The 22,485-nt window shown below is 34.4% G+C and overlaps 1 protein-coding gene across 2 annotated transcripts in view; it reads left to right on the forward strand.

Moving 5' to 3' along the window:
- MALRD1 (MAM and LDL receptor class A domain containing 1) overlaps positions 1–22,485 on the forward strand; it is a 406,987-nt gene that overhangs the window by 120,801 nt on the left and 263,701 nt on the right. For both annotated transcript variants that reach the window (XM_031444727.2, XM_064479367.1), the window contains exons 19-21: positions 11,071–11,227; positions 14,769–14,879; positions 18,412–18,625. In XM_031444727.2, coding sequence (XP_031300587.2) covers positions 11,071–11,227; positions 14,769–14,879; positions 18,412–18,625 — 482 coding nt within the window. The remainder of the gene's footprint in view (positions 1–11,070; positions 11,228–14,768; positions 14,880–18,411; positions 18,626–22,485) is intronic.

A 22,485-nucleotide genomic window follows, 5' to 3' on the forward strand; every position in this document is an offset into this window, starting at 1 on the left:
TACCAAAAACAGAAATGAAGATGTCATGAGAAGGAGATGATTTGCAAGAAAACAGATAAGAAAGACAAGAAAGAAAATGATAACTGAGATGGAACATTCTACTTTACTGAGAAATGTAGAGTGTCATCAAGACTGTGTGTGTATGTAGTGGTGGTGGTGGTGGTGGTGGTGGTGGGTCACTGTGACTGTTGGAAATCACTGATGCCAAGGGAGTGATGCAATGAGTCAGTTAGTGAGAGAAGAACATGACTCTTGAACCTGGAAGAGTATCTTCTTTGGGTGTGGTGGGACCAGATAAGGGAAAGAAAAGTACCCAGTATCTTGCAAAGAGACCGAGCTGCTTGGCAGCATGGGTGGCTGAGAAGTTAAGAAGAAGTACAGTTACTCCCATGCTTGAATTGCAGTGACTTGCTGCTAGACATTTGCCTTCCAGAAGTAAACGTTATCTTCTCTGGAGGAAAATGCTATCTAGAGCCTCAAATGATCTGTTTATTTCTAGGCACAATGTGTAAAAACACGTTACACCTAGAATTCAGTACTCAATAGGAAAAATTCTTCAAAGATGAAGACAAAATTAAGATAGTCATTTCCTTAACTTGGTCTTACCATGCGTTTTTTGGTTTGGTTTTGTTTCCAACTGTATTGAGATATAAGTGACAGGTAACATTGTATAAGCTTAAGTTGTACAGAGTAATGGATGTCATGATTCTTTGTGTGTATATATTGCAAAATTGATTACCAGAGTAAGGTTAGTTAATGCATAATCATTAAGATCTTTTATTGTCTGGCTCAGGCTCCTTGTTTTAGCCTCATCATCATTAGCACCCTCTCCCGTTCATCCAACAAATCTATTTATTCTCCAAATGTGACTCTCTTTTATGCCTTGGTACTTTCATTCAACAATCTCCATGCCATCCTTTCAAACTTAGATGAAAGTCAGTTCTTCTGGGAAACTCTCCCTGGTCCCTCTCTCCAGTCTAATCCAAATCATTCTTCTTTGGGTATTAGCTGTATTATATAGCATATGGCCCAGAATACCATCAATACTAATTTATTTGTCTCACTCCTTCATGATACTGTAAGTATCTCAAAGGAAAGCGTGCTGATGATTTAATTTAGTCAACATTGTACCAAGTGACTATGAGAAAAGATGGATGATGAAAAGATAAGACAGCGAAATTGAAACATTTACTATTTGGACCAAAGGAGGAGTCCTTAAAGAGAAGCTGAAAGCAAAGCCAGAGGAGACTGGTGACAATAACATTTGGAGGATAAAGTTAGTTCTCTTTTCTAAGCTGCAGTAGACAGAATTTTAGTGGTTTTATGGATTATTTCCTGATACATTCTTAACTCATATGCACAGATATATTATTATTAACTTTGGATATATTTTACCTGAGATGTATGCAGTTTCTTGTAAAAGAGAGGAAAGACACAGAAAAATATCTTGAGCTAAAATTTCTTGGGGAAAGCACTAGCTTTAAAATGAAATTTTCTCATATTCTCTTTAAAGTAGGGATCTACATTTCCTGCCAAGGATTACTTTTCAGTCTCTTTTAAATTAAATATAAAGTTTTCTAGCCAAACACAATTAGACTGTTGGCTAGGATGTCGTGAACTCAAAATAGTATTCTTGGAAAGCTTTTAGGGAGTTAATTAGAAAATGTGGATTTAAAAAACTAAGTGATTTTTATTTTTTATTTTTAAATTATTAAATTTAGTATTCTATTTTTATCAACAAAATTTCTGAAACATCAATATGAACATCCAATAGTTCTAATCCATAGAATCAGCCTATTTCAAAGCCCAGTGTGAAAGCAAAGACCATGTGAAGCTTTTTATGGAGTGGAAAAATCTGCTCTTAAATTATCCTGGATTTGACCCATTCGCTGTGCATGTTCAAATCAGAAAAGATGTCCCTTTTAACAGTGCTTAACTGTTACAGCTTGTACATTTCCATTTCATTACCAGCATTGCCTTGCTTTAGATTCCAGTTGTGACCGTTTGTATTCACATTATCAGAACAACTGAGCACCAGCCACAAAACACTGTGGTGGTGTTTGTTTACATTTTCAAATACTTCTAACCTGAACTGCCTTTTTTGTATATTCAGAATTTAGGTTGCCCTTTCCATCACTGACTAGTGATAACTGTAAATAACTGGTCACAGAGACTGCTGATGAGCAGGCCTGTAGCATAATATAAAGGTCAGAGAATGATAATTCACGATCGTCCTTAACAGAGTATACAAGGCATTAAAACACTGAGGTTGAACTCTGGTGGCAACGTGCAGGGAAGAAACGGCACAATGTGAATCCCCGCTCATAAATGTGGTTGTGAGGAGGTTAAGAACCAGAACCAAATTATGTGCTCTCTCAACAAATGCACCGACCTGAAGGTCAGCCCTCTGTGTATATATAACACGGGAGAGTAGGTACTTTTAGACATCATAGCTGTTCCTAACTCTCTTTAATACTAATTTAATCTTTAGTTTAATATAGTGTGGCTTTTTTTTTTTAAGTGGTGCAAAGGCAGATATGTTTCATCTCAAGGCACCATAGCTTTTATCATCTTGCAAAGTATTCAAATACAGGAATCATTTAAATTTGGAGCAGAGGACACCTGCTCAATGTTTGTCAGACCCTGGTCATGTTGAAGGAGTAAGAGTGTGACTGGAAAACCTGACTCATTTGCATACTTGTGAGTGTCACTTACGTCCGGCAAGCCTATTGCGTGTTAATGCAGATGCCTTGTACATTTCATTGCCCCTCTGCACCACCAGGCTTATGCTGATTTTTGATTATAGAGAAAGCCAAGCTGCTTTTTAAAGGAAGGTATCTCCAAGAAGTTCTCTCTCCATTACAGTTACTGCTTTATTGAGACCAAGTGCTATACTTCTGCCCACTTTCATTGCTTCTCTGACTTTCAATTCCTATACTCCTACAAGCAAATTAACTGGCCAATAGACAGGAAAGGTGGCTTGACCATAGCTGGGCTTCTCAATCTTTTTCATGACATGGAACCTGTAGGAAATGATAGTATTGGTAAGATACACTGGGTAAGTTAGAGGGAATTTGAGGGTGTATTTTTATATAGGATGTTTAAGATAAAAAGTCTTTATGTTTTCTTTATATAATTATGGTAAGAGAAATAAAGCATTGGAAGATTAATATTAAATACTGGGTTTGAACAGTGCTAATGCTTTTTTTTTTTTTTTGCCTCCAAAGGTAGTAAGATCTTTAATTTGCTTCCTATTAAAATAAATCTTTTTTGAATTTTTAAATGATAAAATATATGTAATATAAAATGTTCTGTATATAACAAGCATTTCTTTCTCCACATTCTTGACAACACTTATTTTCTGTTTTGTTTGTTTTGATAGTGGCCATCCTATGGATGTGAAGTGATACCACATTGTGTTTTTGATTTGCATTTCCCTAATGATGGTGACATAGACCATCTTTTTATGTGCTGATTGGTAATATGAATATCTGTTCAAGTCCTTGGCTCACCTTGAATCGGGCTTTTGTTTTTTGTTGTTGTTGAGTTATAGGAGTTCTTTATATATTCTTGATATTAATCTGTTATCAGAGTATGATTTGCAAATATATTGTCAGGTTCTATGAGTTGACTTTTCACTCTGTTGATAGTGTCTGTTGATGCAAGAAAGCCTTAGTTTTGATGCAGTTGTTTACCTCTTTTTTCCTCTGTTGCCTTTGTTCTTGGTGTTTTGTCCAAAAATAGTTGCCAAATCCACTGTCACGAGGCTTTTCCCCTAGGCCGCCTTCTGACAGTTTTAAAGCTCTTACGTTTAAGGCTTTGATTTTGTTTAAGTTAATATTTATATATGATACAAGGGAAAGATGCAACTTCACTGTTTTGCAAATGGGTATCTTACTGATCTTTTGCCTGCTATATGTGCTAATTTCTGATAAAGGGCTTTTTGAAGTCTCTAACAATGATAGTGGGTTCATTTATTTCTCTTTTCATTTCTGTTAGTTTTTGCCTCACATAGTTTGATAGGCTCATATATATTGAGGATTTTTATGTTTTCTTGGACTACTGAACACCTTATCGTTATGTAATACCTTCTTTATCCCTGATAACTTTCTTTACTTTGATGTCTGTTCTGTCTGGAGCAAATGAAATTTTTATTCACAAACACATGTGAATAAATTCTTCCATTAATATGAGTCATTTCTGATAATTATGATGTATTTTTTAATTTAAACAATTATTTTAAAATTCTCAAAAATTTAAGTTATTCTCATTTGTTTTGAAAGCTAGGTCAAAAAATTTGATTGGGATGTATTTACCTAGTGAACCTCGAAAACAATAATTACTATTTTTCATTTCCTCCCTTAATAAATACTTAGCGAGTACTTACAGTGTGCCAGACTGGGGTGTGTGTGTGTGTGTGTGTGTGTGTGTGTGTGTGTGTGTGTGTTTATTTTGATCAAGTACATTAGGGATGTGTGAGTTTTAATGAAAAAAGAATATAATGGGCAATTCATTGCATAACTTTTGAAGAACTTTTTGCATCAAATTCTCTGTTTGTGTGTGTGTGTGTATGTTTGTGTGTGTTTGTGTTTAAATGGTACCCCTGAGGTTGTGCCTTATGTTTCTTAAATATACTTGACTAAGATTTTCAACCTGTACCTCTCCCAAACATTTTCTTCTTTTCTTTCACTAAAATGTAGGTTCTACTTTCTACATATTACATAATGGGAAATGAGGTGTTGTGATAACAATTGTCAAAAACTCTTTAATCTCATAGTCATTTTCTGCAGAGTGTTCATTTTAGGAAGAAGAATAGAGCTTGAGTATCTTATTTTTCTAGGTATTCTTTTTGGATTAGCATCTTGATTTAGCAACTTGGAATTGTAAATACTGTTTTAACTGTTTAGTGTAAGTGGTTTTGAGCATGGGGCCTCAAAATTTAGCACGTACCAGAATAAGCTGAGAATTTTGTTAAACAGATTGCTGAGCTCTGCCCCCAGAGTTCCTGATTCATCAAGTCTGAGACAGGGCCCAAAAGCTGGCATTTTAAACAAGTTTCCAGGTGACACTGATATTGCTGGTTCAGATGCCATACTTAGAAGACAACTAATTTAGAGTATAAAACATGGGGAGATGGATCTAAGTCCAGTCCTGGCTTCAGTATTTACCAAGGGAATCACCATGGCAAATCATTTAATTTTAGTTATCCCAGATGTGAAGTAGTAATGTCTAATCCTACCTTCTTAGGTTTGTGGGGAATACCAAATAGCAAACTATTACTTAATATTCCCTAATTTAAAAGCATACTGATTTAAAGACTGACCTGAAAAATTCCAGTATTTTATACTTCTCAGAAGGTATTTATCTACTGATTCTTTGGCCTAATAAAGATGATACTTATTTTAAGGAGCCTTCTCAATTTATAGTTTGGAATTAGATGATCAAAAAAATACAGCTACTCTGTGTAATATCTTAGAGTTTTAAATGTATCAGTTATTTTTAAAACGTGTTTCTACTTGCCTCACAAAGAGTTATTCTCCAGTGAATGTCATACAATATTGAAACAGAAAACTTGGATGCTCCTAATTAAAATTGTTGGCTGTAACACCTTTGTTATTGAATTTTGAGTTGGTAAAACCTCCAGGTGGTTATTTAAAATTTCAACAAGTGTTGTTTCTTAGTTCATTTTTGTTTCATAAGTCTAGGAAAGAGAACTCCAAAAGCAGTCCTTTTTGTAAGTCCTTTTTCAAAGGCGAGATGCCTTGGATTTGTAAAGGAGAATTTTGGTATGGAAAAGCAGATGTCTACTGCTTTCATTTAGCAACAGATTCAGGAAATATTTATTGAGTACCAGAGTTTAAGCCCATTTGCAAGGTGTTTTAGATACTGTAATAAATAAGTATATGCATTGATATGTTTATGATCTAGTGGGCCTATAGCTTCATATTCTTTGAATTAAAATTGAATATGAAAAATGCATCTAAAGTGTTACATATAAAATGTTAGGGAATTCTTAGGTGAGGGAGTCATTTTGAATCAAGGAATTTTGAGTCTGGGAATTTATGAAGGCTTGGAAATGAGAGTCTATTTGAGATATGTTGTGGAGGGTAAATCAAAGTATTATAAAGACCAAGAGCAGAGGTTATAAGTGTGCCCAGAAGAAAGACCAGTGTAAGGGAGACAGAAAAGAATGATGTGTTCAGGTAACTGCATGAACACATACAATGGGTATAAATCTGGGTGTTTGAGTAAAGTAATATATGAAAGTTGAAGCCATATATTGTTAAAGAAAGTTATTTCCTAATAAGTTGAGACTTTTATTCATAGAACAGTGGTGAGCAAACTGTGGCCTGTGGGCCGATTCTGGGCGATGCCGGTTTTTGTTAATACTGTTAGTAGGAACATGGCTATCATTCATTTAAGCAGTCCATGGATGCTTAAATGCTGCAAAGATGGAGAGGTGCATAGTTGTGACAGACTGTATACCCTACAAAGCGTAAAATGTTGACTCTATGGCCTTTGCAGAAAAAATTCTCTGACCTCAGTTATTTCCCAGTGCAGTGTGAAAGGCCACTCTGTGGACTGTTAGTTACAGATACATGACAGTATTAAAAAAAAGAGCTTGCCCCAGAATGCAAATTAATTCACTGCTTCCTTTATCAAGAAAGTCTCACTATGGAGAAAACAAAACAAAACAAAACAAAACAAACCCCCAGTGGACAGTGTGTGCAATGGATTGATGAGTATCTTACCGAGGCTTCTCATTTACTTGCAATCCAGTAACATAGAGTTTAGTTCCAGGACCGCGCTGTGAGTCAGTAAAAGTATATTGAAAATTTCTAAGCAGGATGGTGGGATCAGATGGGTATTATAAAGGACCAGTAAGTCAAACAGAACCTTATCTTTAGTTTCTTCTGCAATACTACAGCAGAGAATAGAGGGCATACGTGGGATTTTTAGAGTCAGACAGAGTTGGTTTGAAACCTTTAGGGGTTAGCTAGTAAGGGGATGACTTGATACCCAAAAAGGGATGTTCCTTTTCTCTTAATTCATGTTCTAAAAATCCCACACAAGAACTCTGAGTGTTCTGGCTGATTTAAGAAGCCTACTCCAGCAGTCAGTGGGTCAGACAGCGGAGCTGGTGGGAGGGGCAGGGAGCACTTCCTCATAGCAAGGGTGGTTCACCACAGACACCAGGGTGGTGCTATGGAAATTGCTGTAATAATGGTACTGTTGAACGCTTTGTATTTTCTGCTACTCATGAAGTTAATAAAGGTCATGACAACGTTGAGTAGCTCACATCCCATCAGGTATGTTACAACAGCCTACAGAATCGTAATCAGTCAAGGAACGTATCTCAACTCAGAGGATAAGCCTGAAGAGTGTGTCTCTCTTACTGTACATGCACAGAGTTAAAGGTCAGTTGATCTGATTCAAAAATATTTTAATTTGTCCATGCAAGGGTATTTTTTTCTTACTAATTTAATTAGGGTGAATACCCAAGAGATTCTCAAATAAGGTGGGGTAATGTCTATTTATTTATTTACTTATTAATGAATGAATGAAGTTACTGAGGATTGAAGCCAGCACGCATACACTCTACCACAGAGCTATTACCACCCCCCGAAAAAGTCAGCTTTTAAATTGCTTAATCTTTGTAATACTAAGACTTTGGAAGCTATTATCGTATGATGCCTAAGTGACTTTCTTTAAAATAGCATGGACTGTGTATCAGATCTCTTTTTGTAACGGTTTTTTAATGACTTGTGCATCATCACCTGGGATCTTTACTTCTGCAACATCTAGCTATAAAACTCTACTTTCTTTAAACCTTTACTACTGTGTGGTTTATGATATGTTTTATTAGAAAAGAGATGTTTCTGTAAAACATCCCACTCCCCGATCTGTATGAGAAAAGACGATTTAAAGGCTGGTAGAGACATGCTAATATTTTACGAATGTCAGCAGTGTTAGGTGTGATTATCACTGCAGTACTCATTCCAAGAGGGGAGTTGATTTCCTTTGCAGGTACGTGCTCGAATAATCTCATCTCAGACACAGGTGAGTGTTCGTGTAATCCTTCATTTTTCCATTAGGAATTGTACATACATCATGTAACCCCAATTAATATGCATTTAAGACTGGTGAGCAAATGATATACTGCTGCAGTGTGTTCATAGGGCAGTGTAAAAACACGAATGCTGTTTGCATTTTTCAAAATTGATCTCCTGACATGTCTCCCTTTATTCATTTTCCTTGCAAGTGAGGGGATATTTAAAGGATGTCATAATTAGCATTGTTTTGATAATTTATTTTGTATTTATTTTTGTGACTGAATTTTCTCAAGGTATATTGGATTGGGGAAATTAAGCATTAATATTTTTTTCATTGTGTAGTTTCTGGGAAGTTAATACAGGTGCCTTCAGTTGAAGAACCATTGATTAGATTCTTTTATCATTACTAGAATTGTGACTTTTAGTCACTTAATTCTCCCATGGTCTCCAGATCTATTAACATTGTTCATTTTTTTATGGTTTTTTGCCCCCCCCCCCCAGCCTGGAACATTATTATCATCTTTCCTGTGTAATTTCATCTGAACCCACAGTGCTGTCACTCCCTTGGTCTTTTTATTTTCACACGTGCTGTACTGATTTTGAACAACCTTGTTTATTTTTGTTTATCAGGTTGCTTTTGAGGGTCTCCTAAGAACTAGGTACTGTGTAGGAAACAACACAGTCATGGCCCCAAGCAAAGACACAAGCATAGTAACATTATAGCATTTGAGAATATTTCCTCCTGTTCTTGCTTGTGTGTAAGTAGTTATATAACACGTATGTGTAAAAACATACTGTGTATGTATATGTATAGACACATACACACACACTGTTGAACTTCTGTTGTGGTGCCTGATACATAGTAGGTAATCAGTACGTGTTACACATTAAATGTGATACAGATGTTTTCTCCAGCTCACTAGTTGGCCTTTTGATCATTACATTGGTATCTTTCATAAACAGAAATCCTTAACTTGAATATAGGCCTATTTTTCAGTATTTCCCCCTTATGGTTAATAATCTTTACATTTTATTAAAAATACTTTTCTCAGTCCCACATCACGAAGATACTGTTGTATTATCTTAGACAAGCTGTGTTGTTTTACCTTCCACATTTCAGGAACATCCTATGTGGAATTTATTCTTTTTGAATGCTGTGAAATAGCGAGTCAAGGTTTGTTTTTCCCCACAAGGCTACCTGATTTATTCAATCTGCATTGAAAAGACTGTCCCTTCCTTCACTGCTCTAACGAGCTAAGCTTTTCATAAATCAGATGTACAAATATATGTAGAATTTTCAGGATTTTTTATCCATTTCTCTGGCCCACTTGTCTTTACTCCAATACCACTTTGTCTTGATTATTCTACCTTTAAAATATCTTAATATCTGATAGAGTCAATTCTCCAACTTTGTTCTTCTTTATGACAAAGTTGGCTATTCTTAGTCCTTTGGAGTTCTGTATTAAGCTCAGAATCAGTTTATCAATTTTGGGAAAAAAACATCTATTGAAATTGTGCTGGATCTCAGTGAATCATAGGAATTGATGAATAATTCATGTATTCATCTTTGTTCTGAGGATCCTTGGGGTCCTGGGATATTAAGCACACACAGGAACAAGGCTGGAAGTGTTTATTCATTGACACATGATTCAGACAAATTAATATAATAACCTGTCTCTTAAAAATGATCTTAATTCATGCCCTCTGCCGCTCATAGGACACTAAACTCTTTATTCTATTAGCAGCAACTGATGACATAAACATAACCGCAAATCACAACTACAATTTATCGAGTATGTTAGATGGGCCAGGTACTATGTTAGGTCTTCCACTTATTTTAATTTATAATTCCTATTAAGACTGTACATGGAGCTATCCCATTTTATAAATAACGAAAATGATACATTCAGAGAGGCTAAATAACCTGCCAAATGTTGACCATCTAGTAAATGCTGAGACCAGAGGCCAAACCCTGCCATGTCTTTTGCCCCCAGTCACATTCCCAGTGCCTTGGACGAATAAGACTGGAAAGATTGACTCGGTGGATATGTGGTAACTGAATGAGCACTGCTGTCTTTCTTTCCATTTCCTATTAATAATTCACATTTCTTCCCTCAAAACGATGAAACTTCCAAAATGGTTTTAATAAGTAGCAAGTTTAAAGTTTGTAGTAGTAGAATCATATTTGGTGATAAAGTGGTATGAAATCTAATTGATCAAAGAAATTAGAGAAAGAGCGCCAGGGGGCCCAGAGTGTGAGGAATCACTTTAATACTTCAGGAGGCTCTGTGTTACCTAGCGTGTCTTTAATGTTTTATTATCTCTTTTTTGAATTGATAATTAAAGTAACGGCCTAAAATCTGTCCTTTATGGCAAAACTACATTGATATTTAATTGTTTCTGTCATTATTTTTCCTCTCTGAGTTGGAAATAGGAGGGAAAAAAAGGTGCTTTAAAAATTATCTGCCAACCTATTAAGATATGTTTAAGTAAAACTGACCTAAGTTCATAAGAAAATATAAATTTGAACATAGAAACCTTTTAGACCAGTGAGTAGAACCGTGGGACAGCTTCCTTTCTCTTTTCTGTGCTCTGATTATATATATATATATATATATATATATATATATATATGTTTTTTATGCGTCTTCTAAACACATTTAGTGCTTCAAGTTCTCATTTTTACCCACATAAAAATAAACTCTACAAAACCAATCAGAGTGTAGGCAGTATTGCTGTAAAAAGAAAATCATCCAAGTTATTACGTATTAGACCTGGTAATTTCCGGTAATTCAGAAATTACTGTAATTTTTGCACATTGTACCAATGGACACATGGATTCAAAATAAAAATAGTAGAAGAATTGTTTTGTACTGAAGGTTAAGAGTCATCTTTGTGCTGTAAAACATTATTGTACTTTAGGATAAACTTAGAACAACAGAATATGGTTGATGACAAACAGTATTTTATGGTTTTCTTCTTCATTTATCTGATAAGCACATCATTCTTTCCCCAGAAATACCACCAATGGCTGGTACCTATATGCTGATAGCTCAAATGGAAAATTTGGTGACCAGGCTGACATCCTCACTCCTGTTATTTCACGCACAGGACCAAAGTGTACCCTGGTGTTCTGGACTCATATGAATGGTGCTACCGTGGGCTCTCTTCAGGTACTGCTTAGGCGATTGCAGTTTCTCAATTTGTTTTACAAAAATTCCTACTGTATAATTTACTGTTATTAAAATATATAGTCTGCTAATGAATGCAAATGGACAGTGATCAGCACTTCACTAGTTTTAAAATGGTATAATTGGGGGGAAAAAAAAAGCTTTAGTAGAATTGGACCTGAAAGGCTAATAGGATTTTTTTTAGCTAATAAGTTTATGATTATGGCTTTTATTGTGAGGTGACAATAAAATATAATTCTGTGTAACACTGGTCTATGTAGGTTTCAGTATCAATCTCTGAGAAGAACACAATTGAATATATACACTTTGGTGGTATTTCAGTGTGCAGTTCTTGCTGTCTTTGATGGTAATGGTGCTACATTCTTCAATAGTCTCTTCCTAATTGTTTCTTTTAAAAAAATATAAAACTGTTCTAAACTCACAAAAAGTTGCAAGAATCTCACAGATAACTCCAACATACTTTCCACTCAGAGATCCGTTTTTAAGTAGCATCTTTTATAGGAAAAATTCAATTCAATATGGAATTACTTACCACATTCCATGGTTTTAAATGGAAATAATTCCTTCATTTTCCCTAAACTTTTATGATCTTTATATTTTAAAAGTTCATGGTGCAATCATTTTGTAGAATGTCCCTCAAATTGGATTTGTTCAGTGTTAAGCATTTTTTTTCTATATCATCACCAATATTGTGTTCTTTTTATTGCATCCCATTGGTTAGTACATGGTGTTTGTTGGTCTCAGGACTTTTGTTCCCTTTGTTATCAATAAATATTTTGTGAGGAAATATCTTGTAAGTATATAAAATCTAATCTCAACTCAATTTTACCCATTAGTTTTTGTTTCCTTTTAGTCTTTTTTGCTGGAATTAATTTTACTATGATGGTTGTCTCTGTGATTTTCTAACTCCATTATTCTGTCTACTTTTGTAGGTTGGTTTTCTATTGTTAAAAAATAATCTCTCCATTTATTTCCATTTATTGATTTATATCAGTGTGGACTCATGGATTCCTATTTTATTCAATTTGTTTTCATCCATTATCATTATTATTCATTAGCTCTTCAATTGTACCCGATTTTTTTCTTAGGAGATCCTTTAAACTGACTTCTATTTCTCTTCAACAAATCCATCATTCTTTAAAGCATTTCTTTTCTTTCTGGACAAAAAGATGTTCTAGACTCATCTTTTTGTTATCCTGTCCCATTGCTGGAGTTAACTTTTTTTCAGGGGCTCCTGGTTTCTTTTAGAACACCAAGTTATACAGGCAAAACAGAAAGAATCTGGAATTTTGATGACTAGCCCTAGGTCTTCCCTGATATATGCCTTATATAATAGATAAGGTTTGTAAGTGTATGTATGGATACATCATTTACACAGAATAAGCCACCTCCATTTTGAAGCATCTTCATTTATACTCCACTTCATAGCTTATGTAACATTTTCCAAGAAGCCATGTCTGAAAAATAAATCCCCAAATTCCAGGATTTTTAAAATTAATTTTATCAATTTTAGACCAGGGATGTTTTTGTAGAAGATCTCTCCCCTGTTAAATATGATTAATTTGTTTTCTAAGAAGTCTATGTTTAGTATATTTACAGAGATTACATTTGAGCTACTGCTTTGTTTTCCCTCAATAAACAGAAATGGACTGCAGATCAACTGCTTCCTGGCCATATAAAATATTATTTTTTCTAAAAAAAAAGGTCAAATATATCTTATTTTTAAAATGCTGTTGTTATACTCAATGGCTTATAGTAACCTGTAATGAAAAAGAATGTGAAAAAATATGTATATATTTATATGTATAACTGAATCACTGTGCTGTACACCGGAAACTAATACAACATTGTAACTCAACCATACTTCAATTAAAAAAATGGAAAAGGAGAAAATGCATAAATAAAAAATAAAAAACACCTCCACAGTTTGGAAAAAAATTTTTAAAAAGCTAAAAAATAAGATGCTGTTTGTTTTTTTTTAAATTGGAAATGTTACATTTATAGATCAATTTTGGAAGAATAGTTTCATTTATAATAGGTGAGACTTCTTACCAAAAACAGTTCAAGAGTTAAGTTGTTTGTATATATGTATGTGTGTGTTTAATAATCTGAAATCATCCAGCTTGTCTTATGGGTTGAAGTTACAATTTACCATTTGCTTTGCCTGGAGTTTTAAAAAATGATTTTAGGCAAAATAATCGATACAACTTACTGCAGGGTTTGAATCAGAAAAATGAGAATTATTTACCTGGTGTATTTTGTGGTTGAGATTAATTATCTGAAATACGCTTTCAGTTTTTTCAGGATAAGATTTTGTATTAGTAGATGAAAAATTATAAAACAACATTAAAAACTTACAAATAATTAATTATCTAATAATTAAAATGGTAATACATATGATCCTTGTTTTTGTGCTTGGCTGAATAAAATAACACTAAATGTTGCTTTTCCATCTTGCATGAACACAGTTTTCCTTTGTGATTTGTATATAGAGCAGTATTCATGCAGGGAAGATTTATTTCCTAGACATCCTTTTTAGTATCCTTCAAAAATTATTTTTATGTTTTGTAGAAATTATATTCTATTGACTTTAATGATATGTTGATTTAACTTGAATTTTATAGACCAAGAATTTGGTGATATTTGTGCTAGCCACATATCACTTTTTATATGACTCTAGAAACTCTAGCTCTATAAAAATAACCATTTGCATTTAACTTAAAAAAAAAGAATAATAAAAGCATTAAAAGTTACCTTCACTTTCAAAAGTCAGAACTCCCCAAACCTTTTATCTGAATGGTTGTACAAATTGTGTTGTTAACAAGCAATGTTGTGACATACTTAAACTGGATAAGGCAGTTATTTTAAAATGTGAAATTGTACTGCTCTTCCCAATTCTCTTCAGTTACTCTCTGGATGGCTCTTTTTGCATCACTGTAAAAGAAGAGCCGCGATCATTTGTCTGCTAAGATGAATCTGAATTGCTCTTTTGAATGAGGGTCCAATAGTACAGGTGAGACTGTTGGGTAGGGAGCTCCCACTGGCAGAAATGAGTGGGTACCACTCATGTTACCCATATGTGCTGTTGGAAACGAGTGGGTTCCCATTGTAACATCATCCCCACTGAACCCAAGGTCATTCTCAAAAGAGTATTTTAGTAAGTAATTCTGTGCTTTTCATATGACTATATGAATATTATTTAACATAATAGAATTCCATTGTTCCTGCTGTCAGATTTTCAAAAGCTGAGGTAGTTAAGAGTTCTTAATTAAATGGTGCCCAGGTACTTTCGGACTTGACTGACAGATATTCACATGCCACTTTATTACACAAAGCTTGTGAGCTACCCTGGGGGCACAGTGGCTGTTCTAGGAAACAAAGAGATCGAATGAACAATGTCTCAGCTTTTCTCTTAGGGATTCATGTTGATATTAAATTTTTAAAAAATTACTGGGAAAATTCTGCATGTTTAAAATGTATCAAGGTAATATTTCAGCATTTCTTACTTGATTTATCTCTGCAGGTACTCAGCAAGAAAGACAATGTTACTTCTAAATTGTGGGCTCAAAGTGGACAGCAGGGTGCACAGTGGAAAAAAGTGGAGGTGTTTTTAGGCGTTCATTCCCATATACAGGTTTGTAATCCAAATAATTAGCTGATGATTGAGTTTTGTTGAGTTTTTTCCTTTAACTTTATTTTATTTCCTCAATTTCTTGTCTTTTTGTCTCCCGTTTCCTTTCTGATGTGTTGTGTGCTTACCACTGCATATGGCATTTTCCACTTAACAATTCTGGCGTGTGCTAATTGTTTTCCCATCAGACAACTGTATTCCTAGGAACATTTAATTTTAGTGACAACCATCCTGCCTCCACAGTCTCCCACGTATAAAGAAAACCTCCTTCTATTTTACAAATGTATTCCCACAGACCGTAGAATAATCACATTAATTTATTTCAGACCTGATTAAAGAAACCTTTGAAAGGAACACTCAGTTGTTGAACCTTATTAGAGAAAATAGATTTACTTAATTGCAGAATATTTGGGGAGGCACAAAACTGTGTGATGCTTTGTCTTCATGTAGGTTACAATAACGTGAGGAGGATAAACCCTGACAATCCAGGAAAAGAACAAGTAATACTTAGATTCAAAGGTTTAAACTGAAAGTAATTATGTTCCAGGATATCTAGTGTGAATTTTATTTCATTTTAATAGATTATCAGAGAAACAAGAGCTCCATGGATGGGAGTGTGTTTTGATTTTGGCTTCTCGGGTGTTTTTGTCAGAATGGGTGTTTCCTGGAAAATAAAACTTAGCTATTAAGATTTGTCAAGATTGGGTAAGAGAATAAGAATCCAGAGCTATTTATATCAGAGAGTATTTTTTTCTTAGTCTTAAATGCACAGGGCTTTAGTCCATGAATTGGAAGCTGCTTATATATAGATAGAAGATACAATATCTCTGCTAATTGTTGCACTTCCAGTCCTCTGTATATGTAGTAAGAGTAGACAAATTGGCTGTGAATATTGAGTAGCTTTATCTATAATCATCTGCTGTGTCTAATAGATCAGCCCCTTTCAGCTCCAGTGGAAGGACAGGCTACATACAGCTGTTTAAAAGCGTTGATACAGAGTTATCCCCAATTCCTTAGAATGTTAGGTATAATAAATGCATGTATTTTCAACCTCTTGCTTTCTTATGGGTCATTAGTGGATAACTTAGGAAACGGTTAAGAAGTAATTTCAACCTGAAGGAGCAAAGATTGAACAGCAATTGAGTGGTCTTGCACAATATGAAATTTATTATTAAGAGGATTCCATGCGTTCAGCCTCTAAGACCTTTTACCAGAGGCAGGAAGAATCATCAGCAAGAACACGGAGGAGGTTTTGCTGCTGCCAGACCCTGGCTTTCCACTTCAGGCGGTGAATTCGTAACTAGTCTGTGCAAGTGGTGTATTTGCATAGTAAAAGCGTGTTCAAAATCACATTAAAAGGGATTTAAGCAAAGGAATCAATTATTAATTTAGCCTCTCGGAAATTTAATTTTTTTCACATATTGAAATTTGAGGAGAAATATACCCATGTTGTTTGAATCTTGAAAAAGTATTAGTGGCTTGTGAATATTTGATGTTTAATGTGGTTCATTCATTCCTTCAGTAAAAACGTATCAAGGACCTACTATGTGCAAAGCACATTACTGTGCACGGGAGAAATAGTGATGAGACGGGCATACTATCCCTGTTTCTTCCATTTTTACTGGATCTTTCCCTTTGGCCTCAGAAACATGAGTGCCTCTAACCCTTGGGTAAAAATATATGATATTTTTAGACATGATTTGTTGAGTCAGCAGTGGGTAGTTTTCAGAGTAATATTTGGGAACCCCCAGGTTACACATAAAAATTTAATTATAATAATTTTTATAACTAGAGCCATCACACATATAGATCTTACTAAGTGCTAAGTACTGTTCTATGAATTAAAAAAAATTTAGTCCTGTAACTGTATGAGGTACATACTATGATTATCTCCATTTTATAGATGAGGTTACAGAAGTACCTAGAAGTTGGGTAACTTTCCCCACTCAGTCTAACTACAAAGTGCCAGTGGCAGGCTTTGAACACAGTTAAGTCATCTACAAGTCCATAATACTGGGAAAAAAATATCATAATTGCTCTTTAAAAACGTTTAATCACATTCAACAGTAAAGTCTGTGGAATCTTAACCAACATTGTCCAGAGCATTGAAGTATTTGACTATTTGGAAATGGCAGGCAACTATACTGTGTCTATGAGATGCCAAAAAAAAAACCCCAAAAAACAAAAAAACAAAACAAAAAAACCACTCATACTGAGATACTTACTGAATTATCTGATTTCTTAATCACAAAACATTGCATTACATATTTAAGTGTTCAGATATATCCAGATAATAGAGTACCTTTTAAAATTTGTGTATCAATGTTTCTTTGGCTCAGTTTCCTTATGAAAAGTCTTAATTTTGGTTCTTTCTAATTTCACCTCTTCCTAATCACATCCGAGCTCTTAATCTATCTTACACATTTATTTTTCTTTTCCAGCACATCTACTATGAAGGATAATAATGTATTTCTTTTATGTAAATTTGACACATGAATTTACATTAAAAATTGTACTTTTATTTTGCCTTTTTTGTAATGTGAATGACATGATTCTCAGTTATTCTCACATGTTAAAAGGAAAACACCTAGGTTTTCATACAATCATATAAACGCAGAACACATCTTAAGGAAAAACTAATTATTTCTTTCAAGAAAAACACTTGTTTAGATTTGGTAAAAAGATGGATGGGAGTTAGATGACAATAAATATTTTGTTTAAAAATCATGGAGGTAAATAGGTATTTCTGATTAACTCATCTCTGATTGTCCTAAATCCACTTTAAAATACATGATTATTTCTTATGCTAACACACAGATCCGTATTCAGCTTGCAGACAAATTTAGTAGAAGCCACCTGCATTAGTTTCATTTAAACGACTCCTGTTACTATTTTTCATTCATTCCATCAAAGTCCATAGAAGTGGGATCTAACTGTTCAACAGTGACACACATGAGAGTTTTGTTCATCACCTACACTCATCAAAGGCAAGTCACAGTTGTCTCAATTCCAAAGACGTGGCCAATTAAAATAAAAAAACAACTTACGGTATTGAGGTTTGACATATTTTCAATTTCAAATGGTTGAGTTGGACAGATCAGAGGAATGGCAAGAACTGGACAAAATAGAGTTAAAAGATATGCTTGCATCTTCTTTCTTGTGGTACATTATGCCTCCTGGTTGGCCTCCTGCTTCCATATGTGATTAGGTGCCCAGAAGTGAGCAGGTCTTGTTTTGGGTATGAGAGTTGCAGATGCAGCAGTGGTAGGTGACGCCTACCAGTTTCATAGGCCTCTTATCCTAAATATCTAAACAAGAGGTGGTGATGGTGCCACTCCCGCATTCTTGCCTGTGGAGTGTGGTGCCGACCTCAGATATCCCTACAACTTCCTGGGTCAGCTTCATTATGGGGATGATTGGGGGCATTTTTATCAGATTGAAGCCCTGTGTCCTGTATTTGCTGATTGTCCCAAGTTTTGAATTCTTGTTGGATGGTTCCACTGATACTGCCTTTTTTTTTTTTTTTCCTTAAAAGATTGTCTTCAGAGCAAAACGTGGTATCAGTTACATAGGAGATGTAGCGGTGGACGATATCTCCTTTCAAGATTGCTCGCCTCTACTTAGCGCGGAGAGAACATGCACAGCTCAGGAATTCACGTGTGCTAACAAGCACTGCATTGCCAAGGACAAGCTGTGTGATTTTGTGAATGATTGTGCTGATAATTCAGATGAGAATGCTTTCATCTGCGGTGAGTGGAAGTGTTCTGCTTCCTTACTTCTGCCTTTATTTCCCGCAACCTTCCTCTATGCGGTGGGTTATTCCGTGAAGCCTGTGGTCTATGTATAACTCAGCAGCCAAGGCAAGTCAGGAAATTTAACCATTTAAATACATGCCTTTCTCCCTCTCAAGACTTAATTTAGAACCATAAGTCATTTAAAACTAATTGATGGCTTGGTGTTTGTATGTGAAGAATTGGAGACGAAGTGGCAAACAGGTGTCGCCAAAGACAAACAGAATGGAAGCAAGTATTTTCCATAGGAAAGACATTTTTGGAAAAAAAGATAAGCAAAACATTCGTCAAAGCTGATTCATGCAGTGTTTGCCAAGCTTTTGTGCTTTGATGGATTTCAGGGAGTTTTCATTCCTTTGTGTCAATTACGAGCTGGAGTGAATAGTTAAAAAAACAAACAAACAAAAATTTCAATAACCAAATAATGTATAAAATAAACAAAGTGATCTAAGGGAAACGCGTATCGGCTATGCAATGTTGTAGGAGATGAACTCATAATAAACAGCACCTATTAAAATATCCTTAGCTAAATGGGCCATAAGTGCTCATCCAGGGAAGTCTGTAAAATCATGCAAACGGTCCACTTGTTGCCTCATTTCATTGCAAATGAGGTGAATAAAAATTGTCAAAATGAACGTTGATAAATTATTCCACTATTATTAGTGATAGTTTCTATGCTAGCAGATTACAGTTTGATCTTTTTTTTTTTGCCTCTTGAAACCAAATGTGGAATAACAGGAACCACTTCAGTATAATCAGAGCTTCCATTTATACAGAACTTTTAACTTTCAAAGCCCTTTTTTATCTTCTAATCTCTACTTGATCTTCACAGAAACCCCAGGGGTAAGGGGGACAGATATTATTAGTGCATTCCACGGATAAAACTGCCGACAAAAGTGGCTCAGCTTTGGTCAAAGTTCATAAAACTGGTACTGACAGAGTTGATCCCAGCACCCAAGCACTTTGATTTATGATTTTATGCTTTGCCCAAGTTACCATGCCACCTGTGTGCAACTGAATCTTAAGAAAACCAACAAATCTGTAGACATAAAAATCCTGTTTATATCCAATAACTATTTATTTCTTCAAGTGTGGATTGTATCTTGTAATTTCCATTATTATTATTATAGGAACCAAACAAAACTGGCTAATCTTGAATTCTGTATTAATTAGTATTTGTCTTTACCTCATGAATATTTTGCTGCATTTTAGTTATTTTCTGCATCAAATGCATTTACATTTTCTTCATTACTGTTTTCATTTGAGCATCTCACAAATCTATTAGATTATCAGTCAAACAGAACAGATATTATGCTTTTAAATTTTATTTGTAATATCGCCAACTTATCTCTTTCCGAAGATATGTTTTAATGCAATTCTTTCAGTATTTAAAGTATAATTTTATTTCTGGCTAAATTTTCCTTGAACTCATTTTTAGATTCTAATGTGAATATTTCTAGGAAGCCTCTGTCTGTCTGGGAAGGGCTGCTGATATACTAAGAGGGTCGGAGAAGTGTACTGAAGTTTGTTGTCTTGGTGTTCTTTTGTCTGGAAGATAAAGGCAAAAGTAATTATAAGCCTTGGGAGGGAAAGTTGTATCAGAAGGTGCTTTTTGAACTGAATTCAAATCACTTTAAGATTTGAATGGGGCTATGATATCAGTAATACTGGAGCATGAAAGATGAATTAGTTCCAGATACTACATAGGAAGAAGAAAACTTTTTGAGCTCCTTGGAACAAATAAACAGCCAAAAAGATAGACGAAACCTTAAAAGTAACCCACATTTTGATAACTGTTATTATTTGAATATGATTTCTTTTTATATAGCAGTACTTATTTTATTATGTATTTTAAAAATTCAATTTTATTTCTGCATTAATGGTCTTAAATGTTATGTTTTAATTACAGGGTAGTGGTTAGAACCTGCTATAAGAATTATGAGAGATGTTATTTTTGCTGCATATACATAAACTTTGATGTTTTCATTAGACCCAGAAGAATAGGAAGAAAAACTTATTAAAAATCACCATAGCAACTGCTCTCAGAAGTTTGGCTGACAACCAACCAAAAATTTAGGCTTAAGTTCCATGGTCTTTGGGAACTTGTGTGGTTTTTGGTTTTTTTGTATGTTTGTTTTGAGGGTTTTTGTTTGTTTGTTTTGGAGAATTCTAAGTAAAGGCTGAACATGTATCACAACTCAAAGAGAACGTCTGAAATATCTCTTAGTAGAAATACACCTCCCTTTTTGTTGGAATAGCAGAAAAAATGGAAAAAATGAACTCTTTTTACAGGCATAGACTGTCTCTGACAGTGGGAAAAAAAAAACCTTTATAAAAAGAAGGTACCTGTGACTTTAATTTTGGGTAGATTAATAAAGACCCAGAAAGCACAATCTGGCAGAAAAATTAACATGTTGTTTTGCTTTGTAATATAAATATCATGTCTAAAATATAAGCCATAGTCAAAGAAAAAACGGATTTGTGTATATAAGAAACCTAAAATCTTAATCATACATGTCTTTGCCATTGGTCTAGAGGCTCCTTTGGAAAACAACCATGTTTTTTGTTTCCCTGTATGTTCTAATTAGCATATTTATTGTTGATACACAATTAGAGTATTGAAGGCACACTCAAAATAATTTAATTCTCCACTGTGATTAGTAAGGATACAGGATATTTGATTAACATAATTAGTAAGTAATCTGAACTTAATGGGTACATGTAACACTGTATTTCCCAACAGCATTTATTTATTCTTTTCAAATACACACAGAATATATATTATTAAGCATGAAGCGAATTTCAATAATTTTAAATGGATTAAAGTGACATAGAATACATCTTTTGAATTAGGCTGGAAGTTAGTTCTAAGACAAAAGTTAGAAAATCCCTATTAGTTAGAAAAAAGAAACTTAATAATCCATGTATTCCCCCCCCAAATTACAATAAAATTACAATAAAATACTTGAAATACAAAGTAATAAAAATAATGCTTTTAAAACCTGTGGCATTTAGCTAAGAACATGCTTGGAGAAAAATTTGTATACTTAAATCCTTATTGTAGAAATTAATTAGCTAATAATGCCAATTAATGGAATAGAAGATGAATGTAAGATAGGTTCTGGAAAGACTGATAAAAATTTCAAGACCCTGTTAAGAATGATCAATAGAAATAGAGAAGACAAAAATGTCAAATTAATTCAACATATATTTATTGACATTTAAATAAAGAATGGAAGACTGTAGGTCAAGTCAAGTGATAACTTGGTTTATGTGTGTGCATAACTTTAATTCCCCTGAGCTCTTAGTTATCCTTCAGTACTAACTTACTTACTTTATTTAAGTTGATTTGTTCACAACTTTACTGTCCTTTCTCATTTGTGATAGCAGAATTCTCTCATTTTCAGGAAACCAATGAATTTTGGTGGGAGAAGGTGCTATCCTTTGATGCTATGCACCTTTTACTCACAGTAAGATTACGTTACTTTTCTATCTTATCCAGTGCTCCATCTGAAACTTTTTAGCATTTCAGAATTTGTGTCAGTTGTGCCAAAAATGAATGTGGCACAAATGGTGTACAGTGCCTCTGTGGGAAGGCAACAGGAAGCCAGTGTACATCACCCTGTGCACTGGAAATCACTGACTTAGCCTCACATACTGGACATTTCCTTTTCATTTACTTTTTGGTAAACATTGGGCATTGCTAATATAAGAAGGGGCCCTGGAGCAAAAACAAAGTGAAACAAGATGATTACCTGAATAATCGTGGTGCTTTTTGTCTTTTGTAAAAAAGATAGGTACATAAACATTCACATTAT

The sequence above is a fragment of the Camelus dromedarius genome, chromosome 26 (assembly GCF_036321535.1).
Source record: "Camelus dromedarius isolate mCamDro1 chromosome 26, mCamDro1.pat, whole genome shotgun sequence".
NCBI classification, from domain to species: domain Eukaryota; kingdom Metazoa; phylum Chordata; class Mammalia; order Artiodactyla; family Camelidae; genus Camelus; species Camelus dromedarius.